The sequence below is a fragment of the Anolis sagrei genome, chromosome 2 (assembly GCF_037176765.1).
Source record: "Anolis sagrei isolate rAnoSag1 chromosome 2, rAnoSag1.mat, whole genome shotgun sequence".
NCBI lineage: Eukaryota > Metazoa > Chordata > Lepidosauria > Squamata > Dactyloidae > Anolis > Anolis sagrei.
Genome location: NC_090022.1, coordinates 16,807,306 through 16,826,238, shown reverse-complemented (window position 1 = coordinate 16,826,238; position 18,933 = coordinate 16,807,306). Strand labels below are relative to the sequence as shown.

Genomic DNA, 18,933 nt, shown 5'->3' with positions numbered 1-18,933 from the left:
ATCCACAACCCCAGTCCAGATGGCCTATGTTTGAAGACACAGGGTCTTCCTCTGGTGCCAAAAGAACTGGTCTGAAGGCGCTTGAGACTTCCCAACGTCATTCAGGTTGGTCTAAACATGAAGCATAAGTCTCAAGGGTAAGAACCTCAGAATTGGTGCTGAGAGGTAATTTAATCAGGGGCTTTTGAGCCAAGTCTCTTACTCACGTCCATCTGATAGAAACTCTGATGGCAGAATGAAAAAGGGAAGCACTCCCCTCCTCCAGGAAGAGGTGGAGCCAAACAATTGAGCTGAAAAAGCAATTCAACTGGTGCAAACAACACTGATTGACAGCTGTAAATAACCAATCAATCCAACTATACATAAGCAGGGTAAAAAGGCAGGATTAAGCATGATACAACAGTTTAAATCTTGCAACTAACAGTTCTACACATAGGTGGTGCCACTCGCGCCATCACATGGGTTGAGAATGATGGGTGTTGACATTCAACAAAACTGGATTAATACATCCTTCCACATCCTAGTGTTCTCCAGATATTTTGGACTTCAACTCCTAGCAGGCATGATACTTAGGTGATCCCTCGTAGCCCAAGGATGATGGTCCTCCAAGTGTAGTGTCTTGGCGGTGGGTCCGTAGGTGGCTGTGGAGCCCTATTCTTGACCCATATGTTCTCCCACAGTGAGGACATCTTTTCCAGATGGAAGGCGGTCTCAGTCAAGGTTGGCTTGACACACCTTCCTCTTTGCATGTTTCTCCCTTTCTGTTATTGCTGTGTTTGATTTATTGGGAGGTTTCAAAGTGTATGTTTTTAAAGCTGTGATCATGTGTTTGTAAAGCTTGTCCTAGAAGTGTTTTCCTGTTTCCTCTGATGATACCAGACTTTGGTCATCAGAAAACTATTTGAGAGGGGTGCCGTTACTGATAAGGAGAAGGCTGTAATTGCCATCTTGATGAGATGTCTCTGCCAGAGCAGACTTGCTTGCTCTGTGCTGTGTTAGTCTTTGTGTATATAATGTAAATAAAGCTAATTACTTTATGGCTACAATCCATCCAAGTTTTATTACCGCTTTGACACTTTGGCTCTCCATTTGTGCCTCTTTGAATTCTGCAGCACTGCTAGTCACAGCAGACCTCCAATTAGAGCGCTCAAGGAATCAGGCTCTCCCAGTTCTTGGTGTCTATGCCACAGTTTTTAAGGTTGGCTTTAAGGCTATCTTTAAATCTCTTTTCCTGTCCACCAACATTACATTTCCCGTTCTTGAGTTGGGAGTATAGTAAACACCGGGAGGGTCAAAGTTTGCCCATGCCCGCACTAGATGATTGGTCTCATTTGGGTATAGATTCTGTCCTTTCTTGGTCCTGGAGTACCTGCTTTTAAGCAAGTTAATGCCTAGAACTTCTCATCACTTCTTTCCATGTCTGGCAGGAAAGAGTGCCCTCCACTGGGCTGCAGCTGTGAATAATGTCCGTGCCGCCCTCGTCCTGCTGAGAAACGGAGCTGACAAGGATGCTCTGGACAACCGGGTAATGTATTATGTCTGCTGGCTCTATCTCAAAAAAAAAAAAAAAAAAGGTGTGGAAGAACTCAAGGAATATATCTCAACACAGACCATTTTAACTGCCATGGTTCAATGCGGTGGGATTTGTAGTTTGGTGACAAACCAGCACTTTTTGGCAAGGAAGGCTAAGGACCTTGTAGTACTACACCTACTGTAATTCCATAGCATTGAGCCATCTGCATCTCGGGTCGCTCCTTTAACACTATAGCAGTGGTTCTCAACCTGGGGTCCCCAGATGTTTTTGGCCTACAACTCCCAGAAATCCCAGCCAGTTTACCAGCTGTTAGGATTTCTGGGAGTTGAAGGCCGAAAACGTCTGTGGACCCCAGGTTGAGAACCACTGCACTATAGGAACATTTTGTATACATACCAAAGCAGAGTGAAGCATAGCCAGGACTATGTGAACTTGTGGCAGGAAACTAGAGAAAATACTGTTTTAAGGTTTAAAAAAGGAAAACTTACATGTATTATTTCAGGAAATCCACCTTGAGATAGGAAAGGAGATAGACAAAATAAAATTGCCTACATTTCCATATAAGATTCTCTAAGTTTATATATTTATAAGTTTATATAATAGTCCCCCTTAAATAAAATAAATAAGTTTGACTCTCATCGATACGCATAATAAAAGTGAAAATGTGTATGTGTGTGCCCCATGACCAACTGAACACACTGCAGGGGTTTGTGAGAATGGACCTTGATTTTGGGAGTTATAGTTCATCCTTAACCAGAAAGCACTGAAGCCAGCCAACGTCAGATCTGGACTGAACTTGGTACACAGACCCAACACGGCATACAGGTGAGGTTTGGGGGTGAATGACCTTGGAAGTTGTAGTTCACCCATATCCAGAGAGCACCATATCCAGCAACGATGGCTCTGGACCAAACTTGGCACATAGACCTAACACGGCCTACTGTGCATATAGGTGGGGTTTGGGGGGAGGGGTGAATGACCCTGGATTTGGAAGTTATAGTTCATCCTTATCCAGAGAGCAGTGAATCCAGTCAACGTCGGATCTGGACTAAACTTGGTACATAGACCCAACATGGCCAACTGTGCATACAGCTGGTGCATACAATTTGACCCTGATCCATCATTGTTTGAGTCCACAGATGTAGGTGAACTACAACTCTCAAACTCAAGATCAATGCCCACCAAACCCTGCTAGTGTTTTCTGTTGGTCATGGGAGTTCTATGTGAGAAATTTGGCCCAATTCTATCATTGGTGGGGTTCAGAATGCACTGTGATTGTAGGGGAACTATAAATCTCAGCAACTACAACTCCCAAATGACAAAAATCAATCCCCTCCACAACCCCACCAGCATTCACATTTGGATATATTGGGTATTTGTGCCAAATTTGGTCCAATGAATGAAAATACATCCTGCAGATCAGATATTTACATTACGATTCGTAACAGTAGCAAAATGACAGTTATGAAGTAGCAATGAAAATAATGTTGTGGTTGGGGGTCACTGCCACACGAGGAACTGTATTAAGGGGTCACGGCATTAGGAAGGTTGGGAAACACTGAACTAGGGGATATGATTTGCCTAATAGCCTGAGTCATATACAGCTCTATAAGTCATAACCAGTACTTTGTATTGTGCCCGGAAACAAACCGGCAGCTAGGGAAGCTGTTGCAATTTGGATAAAACACAAGGGCTGATTACATTTACCCTTTTTCTTCCTTTCTGGCTTCATAGGCACAGACCCCTCTGTTCCTGGCTGCTCAAGAAGGGAGCTACCAAGTGGCCAGCCTCCTCCTCCAACATGGAACCAAGCAGAACATCCGAGACCACCTGGGGCGCCTCCCAAAGGATGTGGCCCAAGAGCGTCTCCACCACGATATTGTATCTCTCTTGGATCAGACTTCCCCCTCTTGTGGGACTGGTCAGCAATCACCACATAGACCACGGCCACAGGCCCATCGGACTACGGCCAACCTTCACAGGTTACCAGGGCAGACTAGCCAACTGTGGCTAACTCCTGTGCCTGAGAAGGAAGATCTTTTTAAGGAAGATCCAAATAGCTCACCTGAAGATGCTGCCAGGCCACCGACTGAGTGACTCTGCCCCTTTGGGGTGTGGAACAGACAGACAGGACAATGGGGGTTCAGTAATGTTGGGTCAAGCCATGGTGGAGTGTCATCCTGATTAATGTGAGTGAAGGAATGATGATGTCACAGAAAAGCACAATAGATGGCTGTGACATCACTCCTGGAGGACATTTTTGATGTCATGAGTGATGATGCCAGATAGCAAGGGGATGACAGTCAACAGTCCTGCATACTCCAAACTAGACCTTTGTTAGATATGTTACATAGAATCAAAGAGTTGGAAGAGATCCCAAGGGCAAGAAAACACAATCAAACCACTCCTGACAGATGGCCATCCAGCCTTTGTTAAAAACTTCTAGAATCATAGTTGGAAGAGACCTCATGGGCCATCCAGTCCAACCCCCTGCCAAGAAGCAGGAAAATCGCATTCAAAGCACCCCCGATGAATGGCCATCCAACCTCTGTTTAAAAGCCTCCAAAAGAGGAGCCTGCACCACACTCCGGGGCAGAGAGTTCCACTGCTGAACAGCTCTCACAGGAAGTTCTGACTAATGTTCAGATGGAATCTCCTTTCTTATAGTTTGAAGCCATTGTTCCGCGTCCTAGTCTCCAGGGCAGCAGAAAACAAGCTTGCTCCCTCCTCCCTGTGGCTTCCTCTCATATATTTATACATGGCTATCATATCTCCTCTCAGCCTTCTCTTCTTCAGGCTAAACATGCCCAGTTCCCTAAGCCGCTCCTCATAGGGCTTGTCCTCCAGACCCTTGATCATTTTATTCACTCTCCTCAGGACACATTTCAGCTTGTCAACATCTCCCTTCAATTGTGGTGCCCAGAATTGGACACAGTATTCCAGGTGTGGTCTAACCAAGGCAGAATAGAGGGGGAGCATGACTTCCCTGGATTTAGACACTATACCACTATTGATACAGGCCAAAATCCCATTGGATTTTTTTGCTGCCGCATCACATTGTTGGCTCATGTTTAAACAAGGAGGTTTCACAACAGGTGGCGGCAGCATATTCCACTACCGAACAGCTCTTACCATCAGGAAGTTCTTCCAAAACTTTAAATGGAATCTCATTCCTATAATTGTATTTCAAAGATGTCAAAGATACAGAGTCCCAGCTTTAAAGAAAAGGGGAATGTAGAATTACAAGCGAGAGGGGTAGCCATGTTAAGCTGTTACCACAAATGCACACAGAGAGATTTGTGTTATCTTAGAATATCAGATTTATTGTGGCCAAAACTTACAATAACGCTGTACAGTCTTTAAGGTGCCATGACATTGTTTGTCTGTATGGAAACTGTATTTACAATCCGTCAGTGGCTGTATCTCTTGCCGTCCCCCTTTCCTGGTTCATTGAAAATACAGGACTCTTTATTTTACACATAAGAGAAGAACCACAGATTTTTTTTAAATAAAAAAACTTCAACAATTGTCATTCCTGTTTGGGCCACATGGTGGCAAAAGTGCCATATTTTAAAATAATCTAAAAAATAATGGGTGTTGAATGTATTGTCGAAGGCTTTCATGGCTGGAATCACTCGGTTCTTGTGGGTTTTTTCGGGCTATATAGCCATGTTCTAGAGGCATTTCTCCTGACGTTTCGCCTGCATCTATGGCAAGCATCCTCAGAGGTGAGGTCATGGGTGTTGCTTCAGGATATTTTAGCAGTTCTCGTTCTCTCCAGAAGTCGGTGGTGCTGGTGCCACTTGTTTCAATTCTGTCTTACTGGAGATGTGGTGGATGGATGGGAACATTTTTTTTTTGCTGGACTGTAATTATGGAGTGGGAGAGAAAGATGAAGACGAGGACTTTGCAGTCATACCAGCCACCAAAAACGTATGTAGAGCATCAGTACCACAAAGATCAGGCTGGTGGCAGCGGCCTTGGCATAAGCAGAGCGGCTGTTGAGGAGTTTGGCGTCCTGGCGGTATTTCTTGGAAAGAGTCGACAAGCTGCTGGCCTTGGAATCCAGAGCTGAGATGAGGAGAAAGAAGAGGAGATACATTAATGGGTGTCTAAAACCTCATCTATACCATATAGACTCGGGTATAAGCCAAGGCACCTAATTTTACCACAAAAAAATTGGGAAAACGTAATGACTTGGGTATAAGTCATGGGTGGGAAATGCAGCAACTACTGGTAAGCTTCAAAATAAAAATAGATAACAATAAATTTACATTAATTGAGGCATCGGTAGGTTAAATATTTCTGAATATACACATAAAACTGTAATCTAAGATAAGACTGTCCAACTCTGATTAAACCATTACTCTAACCTCCTTCAATGTAAATGTGCTTACGTATCCTTCCAATCTATACAAATAAAAATGTAATGTTCGTTTGTGGGATTAACAGAACTCAAAAACCACTGGACGAATTGACACAAAATTTGGACACAAGACACCTAACAATACAATGTATGTCCTTCACTCAAAAAAAAAAAAGATTTTGTCATTTGGGAGTTGTAGTTTCTGGGATTTATAGTTCACCTACAATCAAAGAGCATTCTGAACTCCACCAATGATGGAATCGAACCAAACTTGGCACACAGAACTCCCATGACCAATGGAAAATACTGAAAGGGTTTGGTGGGCAGTGTCCTTTGGTTTTAGAGTTGTAGCTCACCTACATCCAAAGATCACTGTGGACTCAAAATAATGATGGATCTGGACCAAACTCTACACGAATACTCAATAGACCCAAATGTGAACACTGGTGGAGTTTGAGGAAAATAGAATCTTGACATTTGGGAGTTGTAGTTGCTGGGATTTATTGTTCACCTACAATCACAGAGCATTCTGAATCCCACCAACGATAGAATTGGACCAAACCTCCCACACAGAACCCCCATGCGGGCCACAGCAACGCGTGGCAGGGGACGGCTAGTAATAATTAAAAGAGTAAAATAATGAATGTAATAATAATAATAATAATAATAATAATAATAAGAGTAAAATAATTAAAATGTAATAACAGAGTAAAATAATACATGTAATAATAGAATAAAGTAACAAATAATAATCTATATAACTAAAAATGTAATGTTCGTTTGTGGGATTGACATAACTCAAAAATCACTTGGCGAATTGACACCAAATTTGGACACAAGACGCCTATCAGGCCAATGAGTGACCATCACTCATAAAAATACTGAAAAACACACCAAAAGGGACTTAAAAGCCAAAAAATAAAAAATGCTACAGTGCATGCGCAAAAACGACTCCCCGAACAAACAAAACACACAATAGCATATCCACACTCTCTTCCAGACTACAGCTCCCATCATCCCCTAGGCCAGGCCCTTTAGGAGAGGAGGATGATCCAAATGCACTACTTCCAAGATGCAAGCTTTCTTCTTTTTGGATTTCTTTGAGAGCATCACAATCCCTGCAAATTTCCAATTTCCTGTTCCTGGACTACAACTCCCAGCAATCATCCAGATAGATAGATAGATAGATAGATAGAGGATTGCGGGGAGTTGCAGACCAAGAATAGTTAGAGAAGGAATAAAGGAGAGAAAGAGGAAGGGAAAGAAAAAGGGGGGGGGGGAGGAAGGGAAGAAGAGAAGGAAGGAGATAAAGAAAGAAAAAAGGGAAAGGAAGGAAGGAAGGAGAGAAAGAAAGAAAGAAAGAAAGAAAAGAATGAGGGAGGCAAGGTTGGCCACAGCAACACATGGTGGGTACAGCCAGTAATAACAATAAATAGAGTAAAATAATAAATGTAATAATAATAACAATAACAAAGGAAAAGAATAAATATAATAAATATAATAACAATAAGTAAAGTAAATGAATAAATGTAATAATAACACTAATAAATAGAGTAAAATAATAAAAATAATAATTGAGTAAAATCATGTAAATGCATTAAAAATAGTAAATAGAGTAAAATGAAAGTAATAAAATAATAATAATAACAGAATAAAATAATAAATAACCTTGAATCGAGTATAAGCCAAGGGGGGCTTTTTCAGCCTTAAAAAAGGGCTGAAAAACTAGGCTTATGTTCGAGTATATACGGTAAGTTGCCATAGAATCATAGGGTTGGGAGGAACCCCAAAGGCCATCCAGTCCCCATTTGCCATGCAGGAATATACATTCAAAGTACTCCTGGCAAATGGCCATTCAGTATCCACTTAAAATGTCCAGAGGAGACTCCACCACTCCCAGGCAGCAGCACATTCCATTGTCGAATGGCTCTTATCATCAGGAAGTTCCTCTGTAATGTTTAGATGGAACCTCTTTTCCTTCAGTTTGGAAACATTGGTAATGTCCTAATCTCCGGAGGTGCAGAAAACAAGTGTGCCCCTTCTCAGTGTGACATCCTTCCATATATTAAACATTCAAACTGCTTCGCTACATTGGCTCTTAGATAAAAGCCCATCTTTTCTGCATTGAATTCAAGGCTCTCTTTAGCTACCTTGTAGAATGAATGCAGTTTGACATCACTTTAAGTGCCATGGCTCAAACTACAAGAAAGGAGATTCCATCTGAACATGAGGAAGAACTTCCTGACCAAAACACCTGGAGGGCTGATGTTTTCTCATGCATGTTCTAAAGTGTAGATGTGCCTTCTGCTATTTGAACTTCACAACAACCCTGTGGGATAAGTCACATTGAAAAAGGGTGGCTAACCTTCACTGGTGCAGCTGATCAAACCACTGAGCTGTTGAACTTGCTGACTGAAAGGTTGGCAGATCGAATCCAGAGAGCAGGGTGAGCTCCCGCTATTAGCCCCAGCTTCTGCCAACCTAGCAGCTCAAAAACATGCAGATGTGAGTAGATCAATAGGTACCACTCCAGTGGGAAGGTAACAGCGCTCCATGCAATCATGCCAGCCACATGACCTTGGAGGTGTCTACGGACAACACCAGCTCTTCGGCTTAGAAATGCAGATGAGCACCACCCTCCAGAGTCAGACACGACTAGACTTAATTTCAGGGGAGTGACTTTCATGGCTCAGTGTCAACTCAAATTTGGATCTCCAGAGTCCCCAGCTAAAACTCTTCAAGAGCATCACTATGTACATTTTGGGAGTTCATCTGATCTAGCCTGCCAATTGGTTCAGGGCCCTCAGTGTTGGATGAACTTGAATTCCTAGCAGGTGGTTGTTGTGACAGCTATGAAATAACTCTGCGAAAGGAGATCCTGGCAAAACCTGAGCCTGGCATCATGTTCTGTTGTCAAACAACTCTTATCTCCTTCCTTGTAATTTCCACCTCTCTGTTCCAGCCCTGTCCTCTGGAGCAAAACAAGACATATCCACTCCATCTTGGTCATGACAGCTCTTCCAATACAGAAAGGCTGCTATTGAGTCTCTTACCTTCTTCTTCCTTCCTGAAGCTAAATGTGCATTTGTATACACTGTACTATCAGAAAGGAAAGGGGTGACTCTCGTGGCCCCCTCTGACTTTGGAGTATTTTGGAGTTTTGAATTGTGAATAATAGTGCTCTACCTGTACCAGGCCACACCTGCCAGCAATACAAGAAGGACTTGCCCTGTCCCCAGAGATATTTGTGGAGGGCTGACAGTATACACAAGTTGGCTGTGTATACTATGTGATTGTCTCTTTAGCACAACTAGTAAATCACCTGCAATGATAAGATCTACCAACCAAAAGGTTGCCAGTTCGAAGCCCCAGGTCGGTGTGAGTATCGGACAGTCATCTCAGCTTGCTGTATACCTAAGCAGTTCGAAAACAGCTTGAGCAGTAATTAGAGAAATTAGGTACCGCTAAAACAAGTGGGGGAGGTATTTTACGACACCATAAAGAAAAATGCTCAGAACTTAAAGGAAGGAAGGAGTCCTGATGGCTCTTCGTCATAGAGGATGGAGTGATCCCACCCCGCTGTGGCTGGATTCGAGCACAACCTCCAAGGTGTCAAAAAAGATGGATGTTGACACAACATATCTCCTTTCTGTTCTGTCTGTCTCTGTCCTGTCTATACAAAACAGCACTGAATGTTTGCCGAGTATGTGTACCGTGATCCGCCCTGAGTCCCCCTGGGGAGACACGGCAGAATATAAATATAGTGTTGTTGTTGTTATCATCATCATCATCAACAACCCTTGCAAGAATGTGCACCTGGACAACCCAGCTCTTGACCTCAACAGACTGCCTTCCCTTTCCCTACCTGATAAGGCCTCTCCACGCTGAAGCACCTCTTCTATATTGGTGACCATGATTTTCTGGACATCCTGGAGTTCCAGGTTGATGCTGCTCAGGTGACGCTTTGACCAGGTATCCAGATAGGACTTCTTCAGCTTCTGGATATAAATGTCTAAACCGGAGGATATGACTGGTTAGTAGGCTTGGGCCCAAATCAGTTTGAACAAAAATGATTTGTAATATTTGGTTGTCTGTTTCATTCATTTATTTACTTACTATATTTATATCCCGCCTTTTTAATGTATTTTAACTATATAATGTTGTGAAGGCATTGCATTATTGCCTATCTGTAAGCTGCCTTGAGTCCCCAGAGGAGACTCAAGGCAGCTTACAGATAGGCAATAATGCAATGTCTTCACAACAGTATACAGTTAAAATACATTAAAATTAAATACATTAAAACATTATAAAACATTACTATCAGTATAAAGCTATGCAGGCTGCTATCATAATCTAGGTTTTTCCGATAGTCATTGCTCATAGTTCCAGTAAATCTAATTGCATTATGGTTCTTATTTGAAGGCTTGATCCCAGAGCCATGTTTTTACTCTTTTCTGAAGGTCAGGAGAAAGGAGGGTAATCTAACATTGCTGGGGTGGGTGTTGTATAGCCGAGGGGCCACCACCGAGAAGACCTGTCTATCGTTCCTATCAGTCTCACCTGCAAAGGAGGTGGGACCGAGAGTAGGGCCTCTCCAGATGATCTTAATCTACAAGATGGTTCATAGGGAGAGATCGGTTCAGACAGGTAAGCTGGGCTGGAACCATTTAGGGCAGTGCTTCTCAACCTTGGGTCCCCAGATGTTTTTGGCCTACAACTCCCAGAAATCCCAGCCAGTTTACCAGCTGTTAGGATTTCTGAGAGTTGTAGGCCAAAAACATCTGGGGACCCCAGTTTGAGAACCACTGGTTTAGGGCTTTATAGGCTAAAGCCAGCACTTTGAATTGTGCTCGGTAGCAGACTGGCAGCCAGTGGAGCTGGCGTAACAGGGGAGTAGTACACTCCCTGTACACCACTCTGGTGAGTAATCTGGCTGCCACCCATTGGACCACTTGGAGCTTCCAAACAGTCTTCAAAGGCAACCCCACATACAGCACATTGCAATAATCTATTCAAGATGTAACCACAGCGAGGACCACCACTTCCCAAGGTATGGGCACAACTGGTGCACAAGTTTTAATTGTGCAAAAGCTCCCCTGGTCACTGCAGAAACCTGGGGTTCCATGCTCAGCAATGAGTCCAGCATTACTCCCAAGCTAGAGACCTGTGTCTTCAGAGGGAGTGTAACCCCATCCAACACAGGTCATAACCCTATACCCTGTTTGGCCTTACGACTGACCAGGAGGACCTCTGTCTTGTCTGGATTCAATTTCAATTTGTTTGCCCTCATCCAGACCGTCACAGCTGCCAAGCACCAGTTCAGGACCTGAACAGCCTCCTTACTAACAGGTGGAAAGGAGTGAAAGAGTTGAACGTCATCTGTGCACAGGTGACATCGAACTCCAAAACTCTGGATGTTTTCGTATAATCTCTGAAAACAAAATAGGGAGGAGGCATTAGAAAAGCCTGGCAAAACAGATTAAGAGAGCCAGATTTTATTGGCTACTGAAGAAGAGAGAGTTAACTCTGCAATATACCTGAAGCAGGGGCTACTGTGGGGCTCTTGGAGAAGATGGGATTATTTGCAGCACAAATTGTGAGAACGGGCCCTCAGCTTGGCTTGCTCTATATGGCCCATGGGTACCCCTTTGCCCTCTCTGCCTTGGCACATACATACCAAACTCAATGAAAGCATAAGGTCGTGAGACAGAGGAAACTTTCTTTCCATACAGCTCCCAAAATTCAGTTTGCAACTCCTCCAGGAAAGAGAAGGCCAGTTTCTTAGAGTACGCAGCTTCACACAGCGTCAAGTAGCAAATGCCTTGGCTGATCACGTAACTGGACAAAAGTAGGATAAGAAGGAGAAGGAGAAGAAGGGGGCAGGTGGGACAAGGAGAGACCCTGAGTTAAAATTCTTCCAGAGAACTGTGAGGACGAAAAAAAGCCTTGGAAATACATTTGCAAAATCTATCTGTACAGTGAGTCCCCCATATTCACAAGCTTCTGATCCTCAATGTCTATGGACCTCAGACTATCACACCTCTATTATTACATTATTGAGATGAGAATGAGGCATTTGGAGAAGGAGAAGGGGCATGCTGCTGGGGAGGTTGTTGGTGGGATTTGAAGAGGGCTGTGTGCTTTCAAATGTATTTTAAATGTATTTAATTATATTTTAATTGCATCTCAACCTAACTCACACATACTATTCAATTAGTTTTATTTTGTATTTGCTTTGTTGGTGCAATAGGGTAATGTGGTGGCGCAATGGGTTAAACCCTTGTGCTGCTGAACTGCTGACCTGAAGGTTGATGGTTTGAATCTGCAGGATGGAATGAGGTCTTGCTGTTAGCCCTAGTTCCTGCCAACTGAGCAGTTTGAAAACATGCAAATGTGAGTAGATCAATAGGAAAAGGCAAAAAGATGCTCTGTGCAGTCATGCTGGCCACATGACCTTGGAAGTGTCTACGGACAACGCTGGCTCTTTGGCTTAGAAATGGAGATGAGCACCATCCCCCAGAGTCAGACACGACTAGTCTTAATGTCAGGGGAAACCTTTACCTTTATATAATTATACCAGAGAAATTAATTAATAATACTGTCCAGCTGAAGCATGCACATTCATCTCACCACTATTTAATAATATGGATCACAGTAATCTATCGAACCCTACAGATATAATGGGTCCAATGTGTAAATAATTCTGGACTAAAAAAATGTAAATATATTGTCAAAGGCTTTCATGGCCGGAATCACTGGATTGTTGTAGGTTTTTGGGGGGCTATATGGCCATGTTCTAGAGGTATTCTCTCCTGACGTTTCGCCTGCATCTATGGCAAGCATCCTCAGAGGTAGTGAGGTCTCTGTACCTCTGAGGATGCTTGCCATAGATGCAGGCAAAACGTCAGGAGAGAATGTTGAGTTCTCAACTTGTGAGTCCCCAGGTGTTTTGGCCTACAACTCCCAGAAATCCCAGCCAGTTTACCAGCTGTTAGGATTTCTGGGAGTGGAAGGCCAAAACATCTAGGGACCCACAGGTTGAGAATCACTGCTCTGGAACACAGCCATATAGCCCGAAAAAACCTAAAACAACGCAATGTAAATATAAGTTGAGTAGTATCCCTTATATGAAATGCCTGGGATTAAGAGAGTTTAGGATTTTGGGATTTTTCCCATTTAAGAATACCTTTGTTTGCTTATACATACACAATGAGACATCTTGAAGATGACCCAAAATCTAAACATAGGAGCTGCGGTAGCACAGAGGTTAAAGTCACTAGCTGCAGGAGAGCTGCTGACTGGAGGGTCAACCGTTCAAAGCCGCAAGTTGGGATGAGCTCCTGACTATTTGTCCTAGCAGTTCAAAAGCATGCAATGCAAGTAGATCAATAGGTACCACCTCAGGAGGAAGGTAAAAGGGCGCCCCACGTGCAGACATGCTAGCAAAAAGATGGGAGATGTCTACAGACAGCAGGCTCCTTTGGCATGGAAAATAAAACAAGACTATTTCCTCATGCTAGAGCCCCCGGTGGCGCAGTGGGTTAAAGCACTGAGCTGCTCAGCTTGTTGATCGAAAGGTCACAGGTTCGATTCCGGGGAGCGGCGTGAGCTTCCGCTGTCAGCCCTAGCTTCTGCCAACCTAGCAGTTCGAAAACATGCAAATGTGAGTAGATCAATAGGTACCGCTCTGGCGGGAAGGTAACGGCACTCCATGCAGTCATGCCGGCCACGTGACCTTGGAGATGTCTACGGACAACGTTGGCTCTTCGGCCTAGAAATGGAGATGAGCACCACACCTGAGACTCAGACATGACTGGACTTAATGTCAGGGGACTACCTTTACCTTTACCTTTACTTCCTCATGGCTGGAAGTTGAGCATCACCACCAGACACCCGAGATAGAAAAAGGGGAAGGCATTTATATGTCGTTTTTCATGTAAAAGGGCATTGAATGTTTGCCTTATATGTTCTGTAATCTGCACTGAGACTCTCCTGGGAGATAAAGCAGAATATTAATAAAGGGTATTATTATTGTATTATTATTAAACACAAATCCTGGACCAATGAGAATTGGAGACTGAAAACTTCCACAAAAATTTGCAAAGAGTTGTTCTGCACAAAAAAAGAAATCACCCCAGCACTTTCTGCACAGGAAAATCATATTGCCACACATACATCCGAGAGTCGCAGAGCACTTACTGGAAAGTCATTGGCCCGGCTTCCAGAGAACACCGGCTTGGTGAATGATCCCCAAGTTTGCGGAAAAGCTGCTTGGCTTGGCTATGGTATTCCTGGAAGTTTCGGTTTGACTGTAGAATGACAGCATGTTATTGCAGTTTTTGGTTTTGTTTATTAATGTTGACAGAAATAGTGAACTGCTCAAACAAAAGAAAGAAAGGGCAAAAACATAAAACAAAGCAAAAAGATACAAGTTGAGTATCCTTGGGACCAGAAGCTCTTTAGATTTTTGGGGATTTTGGAACGCTTGTATGTGCGTGTAGAAACAACATACGATATCTTGGAGGTGGTACCCAAGTCTACACATGAAACTCATTTATGTTTCATATACACTTTATCTATTTAGCCTGAAGGGAATTATATATGGTATTGTCAAAGGCTTTCATGTCTGGAATCACTGGGTTGTTGTAGGTTTTTTTCAGGCTATATGGCCATGCTCTAGAAGCATTCTCTTCTGATGTTTTGCCTGTATCTATGGCAAGCATCCTCACAACCTCTGAGGATGCTTGGCATAGATGCAGGTGAATCGTCAGGAGAAAATGCTTCTAGAACATTGCCATACAGCCTGGAAAACTCATCACAACCCAGATGAACATAGCTCGAACATAGCTCGAAAAACCTACAATAATCCAGATTTATATATGTTTGATACACAAACAAAGCTTGTGTTCACTGAACCAACCAAAAGCAAAAGTGTCAACGTATGAGCCACTCATGTGAACAATTTTGAAATTTGGAATATTCTGAATCTCAGAATCCAGATATGGGACACTCGATCTATTTGAAGATACACAAATGGATGCAACTATGGTTAAATTTACCATAACCTAGGTCTAAATTCAATTCAGGGGCAAAGTGACTGCCTCCCACTCTGTCCTTTCATCCTGAGTTACTTCAATTCCCATAAACTGAAAATCAGTTTGCACTCAATTAACTCAGCAGGAGGCGGGAAAGGATCGGCGGAAGCAAAAGTAAACTTCTGAAGCCTCTGTCACTCATTAAGAACTGTTGCCATGTTGACATTCTTGGATATCCCTTGACATCCAATATGATTGCAACCCTATATAGCAGGTATGGGCAAACTTGGGCCCTCCAGGTGTTTTGGACTTCAACTCCCACAATTCCTGGCATCAGGGGGAAAAGGAAAGGGACTGAGGCTGTTAGGAATTATGGAAGTTGATGTCCAAAACACCTGGAGGACCCAAGTTTGCCCATGCCTAATATATAGGATACCAACTGGGCAACTTTTGCCTGTTTTCTGTGTCTTTAAATCCAAATGTTTGTGATGTGTTATGTTATGTTCATTTAAGTTTGCTTATTTTTCAGTTAGTTTTTATAATTGTACTAGCTGCCCCCTGCCACGCGTTGCTGTGGCCCAGTCTGTTGATCTGGAAAATAAAGTAATGAGAAAGTGTTGGTTTCTAATATATGTAATGTCTTTCTGCTTGTGGGTAAAAAGTATTTCTTGCTGTTTCTTTGTCAGAGTTGATGTGGAGATTGTCTGGTTTGCCTCCTCTGGAACATGCAACATATAATTGTCCTTCATTAGGGGTCCCTTTCAAATCTGTGATACTATATCCGTGTATGTGTGAATCATATCTATCTATCTATCTATCTATCTATCTATATCTATGGCTGGATGGCTCTTTGTCAGGAGGGCTTTGATTACGTTTTCTTGCCCTGGTGAAGGGAGTTGGATTGGATGGCCTTAGCTATTTTCTGTTGGTCATGGGGGTTCTGTGTGGGATGTTTGGCCCAATTCTATCGTTGGTGGGGTTCAGATTGCTCTTTGATTATAGGTGAACTATAAATCCCAGCAACTATAACTCCCAAATGTCAGGATCTATTTCCCCGAAACTCCTTCTGTGTTCATATTTGGGCATATGGAGTATTCATGCCAGATTTGGTCTAGAGCTTTCATTGTTTGAATCCACAGTGTTCTCAGGATGTAGGTGAACTACAACTCCAAAACTCAAGCTCAATATCCATCAAACCCTTCTAGTGTTTCCTGTTGGCCATGGGAGTCCTGTGTGCCAAGTTTGGTTCAATTCCATCATTGGTGGAGTTTAGAATGCTCTTTGATTGTAGGTTAACTATAAATCCCAGCAACTACAACTCCCAAATGACAAAAACAATATTTTTTGAGTGATGGTCACTCTTTGGGTGAGTAGGTGTTTGTGGCCAAATTTGACAGCAATTTGTCCAGTGGATTTTGAGTTATGATGTCACTCAAAATGAACAGAGCATTTATATATATATATAGACTAGCTGTTGGGGGAGCCCTCAGTGGCGCAGTGGGTTAAAGCACTGAGCTGCTGAGCTTGTTGATCGAAAGGCCGCAGGTTTGATTCCGGGGAGCGGCGTGAGCTTCCGCGGTCAGCCCTAGCTTCTGCCAACCTAGCAGTTCAAAAACATGCAAATGTGAGTAGATCAATCAGTACCGCTCCGGCGGGAAGGTAATGGCGCTCCATGCAGTCATGCCGGCCACATGACCTTGGAGGTGTCTACGGACAACGCTGGCTCTTCGGCTTAGAAATGGAGATGAGCACCACACCCCAGAGTCAGACATGACTGGACTTAATGTCAGGGGACTACCTTTACCTAGACTAGCCATCCTCTGCCATGTGTTGCTGTGGTCCAGTCTGTGTATATATGTGGTTTTGTGCATGCGTTGTAATGTATTTTTTGCTTTTTGGGCTTTTTAAGTCTCTTCTGCTGTGTTTTTCAGTGTTTTATGAGTGATGGTCACTCCTTGGCCTGATAGGTGTATTGTGTCCAAATTTGGTGTCAGTTTTTTTAGTTATGTTAATCCCACAAATGAACATTTTTATTTATATAGATGGGTTTAATAACAAAAAAAGGGAGTTCCATCTCATGTTTAGGACTAATTCTGGAATATAATAACAAAACAAGTTCCTGGTTAAGATTTTTAAGAAAGAGGATTAGCTAAAGAAAAGACAAGCGATGATGAGGAAGGGAGCCTTGCCTAGTGGTGAGAGCCAAAGGGGGGCAAGGCTTGCTCCATCCCCTCTCTGGTGTGTGTCTCTTCCTTACCTGCTCAGTTTCCTGCATGGAGGCAGCCAAGAGGAGCCCGTCTTGGACCCGGCTGATCATAGTCAGCAAGACCATCCTGGGGGGCAGGAGTGGGGAAGGGGGTGAAAAGAGGAGGGGCCCTGCTTTGGGAGGACCCCCCTCTCCTCTCTTCCTCCACTCCCTAAGAAGCCCCCTGAGAAAGTTGGGGCAGGACTGGAGCTGCCAGCTGACGTGGCTCAAGGGGAGGGAGCAAGGAAGGAGGAGGAGGAAGGAAGAAGGGTGGAGCCCGGCCCTGGAGAAGTTACTTTTCCAGCAAAGCGTTTGCAAAAAGGAAAACGCTCAAGTTTCTTCACCCTCCCACTGATTGAGAGCCTCCTCCTCCTCCTCCTCAGTCTTTCTTTCCTTTCTCTTGCCTAGTCCAATGCATAGTTTTCCTGCACAGAAAGTCAGCAAAGACAACCCCATCAGACATCAACAGACAAGTAGTCAAACCATACCCTTCAGCCATAACATGAAATAAACCAACATAAAGCAGTAGGTTCTTGTGGGTTTTTTCGGGCTATAGGGCCATGTTCTAGAGGCATTTCTCCTGACGTTTCGCCTGCATCTATGGCAAGCATCCTCAGAGGTAGTGAGGTCTGTTGGAAAAAGGACAATGGGTTTATATATCTGTGGAATGGCTGGGGTGGGGCAAAGAGCTCTTCTCTGCTGGAGCTAGGTGTGAATGTTTCAACTGATCACCTTCATTAGCATTTGAAGGCCTGCCTGAGCCTGGGAAAATCTTTTGTTGAAAGGTGTTAAGATGTGCCTGGTTGTTTCCTCTCTGCTGTTTTGCTGTTGTAATTTTAGAGGCACATCTTAACCAGGCACATCTTAACACCTCTCAGCAAAAGATTTTCCCAGGCTCAGGCAGGCCTTCAAATGCTAATGAAGGTGGTCAGTTGAAACATTCACACCTAGCTCCAGCAGAGAAGAGCTCCTTGCCCCACCCCAGCCATTCCACAGATATATAAACCTATTTTCCTAATTCCAACAGACCTCACTACCTCTGAGGATGCTTGCCATAGATGCAGGCAAAACGTCAGGAGAAATGCCTCTAGAACATGGCCCTATAGCCCGAAAAAATCCACAAGAACCTAGTGATTCCAACATAAAGCAATTCACGCCCCCCATAAAAAGAAACCAGGCACCCCAATTGCAATAACATAAAACAGCTCATGAAACCACATGAAATAAATGGAGTGATACACTTCAACAACACAATGAAAAAGGTGGGATAGTGTAGTCCAGATATGGGCAAACTTGGGCCCTCCCAGGTGTTTTGGACTCCAACTCCCACAATTCCTGGCCTCAGGCCCTTCTGATATGAGAGAAGCCTTCTTGGCAGGGGGTTGGACTGGATGGCCCATGAGGTCTTTTCCAACTCTATGATTCTATGATTCTAAGAAGCAGGAAAATTGCATTCAAAGCACCCCCAACAAATGGCCATCCATCCTCTGTTTAAAAGCTTCCAAAGAAGGAGCTTCGACCACACTCCGGGGCAGAGAGTTCCACTGCTGAACAGCTCTCACGGTCATGAAGTTATTCCTTTGGTCTCCCTCTGAGGCTGAGAGTGTGTGACCTACCTAAGATCACGACAGCCTCTCATTTTGGTGCATTCTTTCCTTATTTCATTGTGACCATTTGGAAATGAGGAAAAATTATCCTCTGTTTTCCGTGGGTTCCTGGAGCCTCCGGTGGCAGCAAACCCTTGTGCCGGCAG

General features: G+C 43.6%; 2 protein-coding genes across 2 annotated transcripts in view; one reads left to right on the top strand and one right to left on the bottom strand.

Annotated features, from left to right (window-relative positions):
- The window catches only part of NOTCH4 (notch receptor 4), a 47,356-nt gene extending 43,003 nt beyond the window's left edge, over positions 1-4,353 (top strand). The window contains exons 25-26 of the mRNA XM_067465483.1: positions 1,428-1,525; positions 3,269-4,353. Coding sequence (XP_067321584.1) covers positions 1,428-1,525; positions 3,269-3,631 — 461 coding nt within the window. The 3' untranslated portion in view covers positions 3,632-4,353. The remainder of the gene's footprint in view (positions 1-1,427; positions 1,526-3,268) is intronic.
- A 477-nt stretch (positions 4,354-4,830) lies between these two features.
- On the bottom strand, positions 4,831-17,345 carry LOC132765713 (vesicle-trafficking protein SEC22b-like). Its single transcript, XM_067465468.1, has 5 exons — positions 17,193-17,345; positions 14,100-14,209; positions 11,578-11,738; positions 9,766-9,912; positions 4,831-5,605 (listed from the first exon to the last, which is right to left on the bottom strand). Exons 1-5 carry the CDS (start codon positions 17,265-17,267, stop codon positions 5,448-5,450), a joined length of 651 nt encoding a protein of 216 aa, XP_067321569.1. The 5' UTR covers positions 17,268-17,345; the 3' UTR covers positions 4,831-5,447.
- Positions 17,346-18,933: the final 1,588 nt, after the last annotated feature.

Bases quoted from the DNA above. Each gene is read 5' to 3' on its own strand.
- LOC132765713 (XM_067465468.1), bottom strand. From the start codon at position 17,267: ATGGTCTTGCTGACTATGATCAGCCGGGTCCAAGACGGGCTCCTCTTG. The intron at 9,913-11,577 runs GTATGTATGTGC...CCTCCGGTTTAG, and splicing joins TTATGCTTTCATTGAGTTTG to ACATTTATATCCAGAAGCTG. The intron at 5,606-9,765 runs GTAGGGAAAGGG...TCCTCATCTCAG, and splicing joins GCGTGGAGAGGCCTTATCAG to CTCTGGATTCCAAGGCCAGC.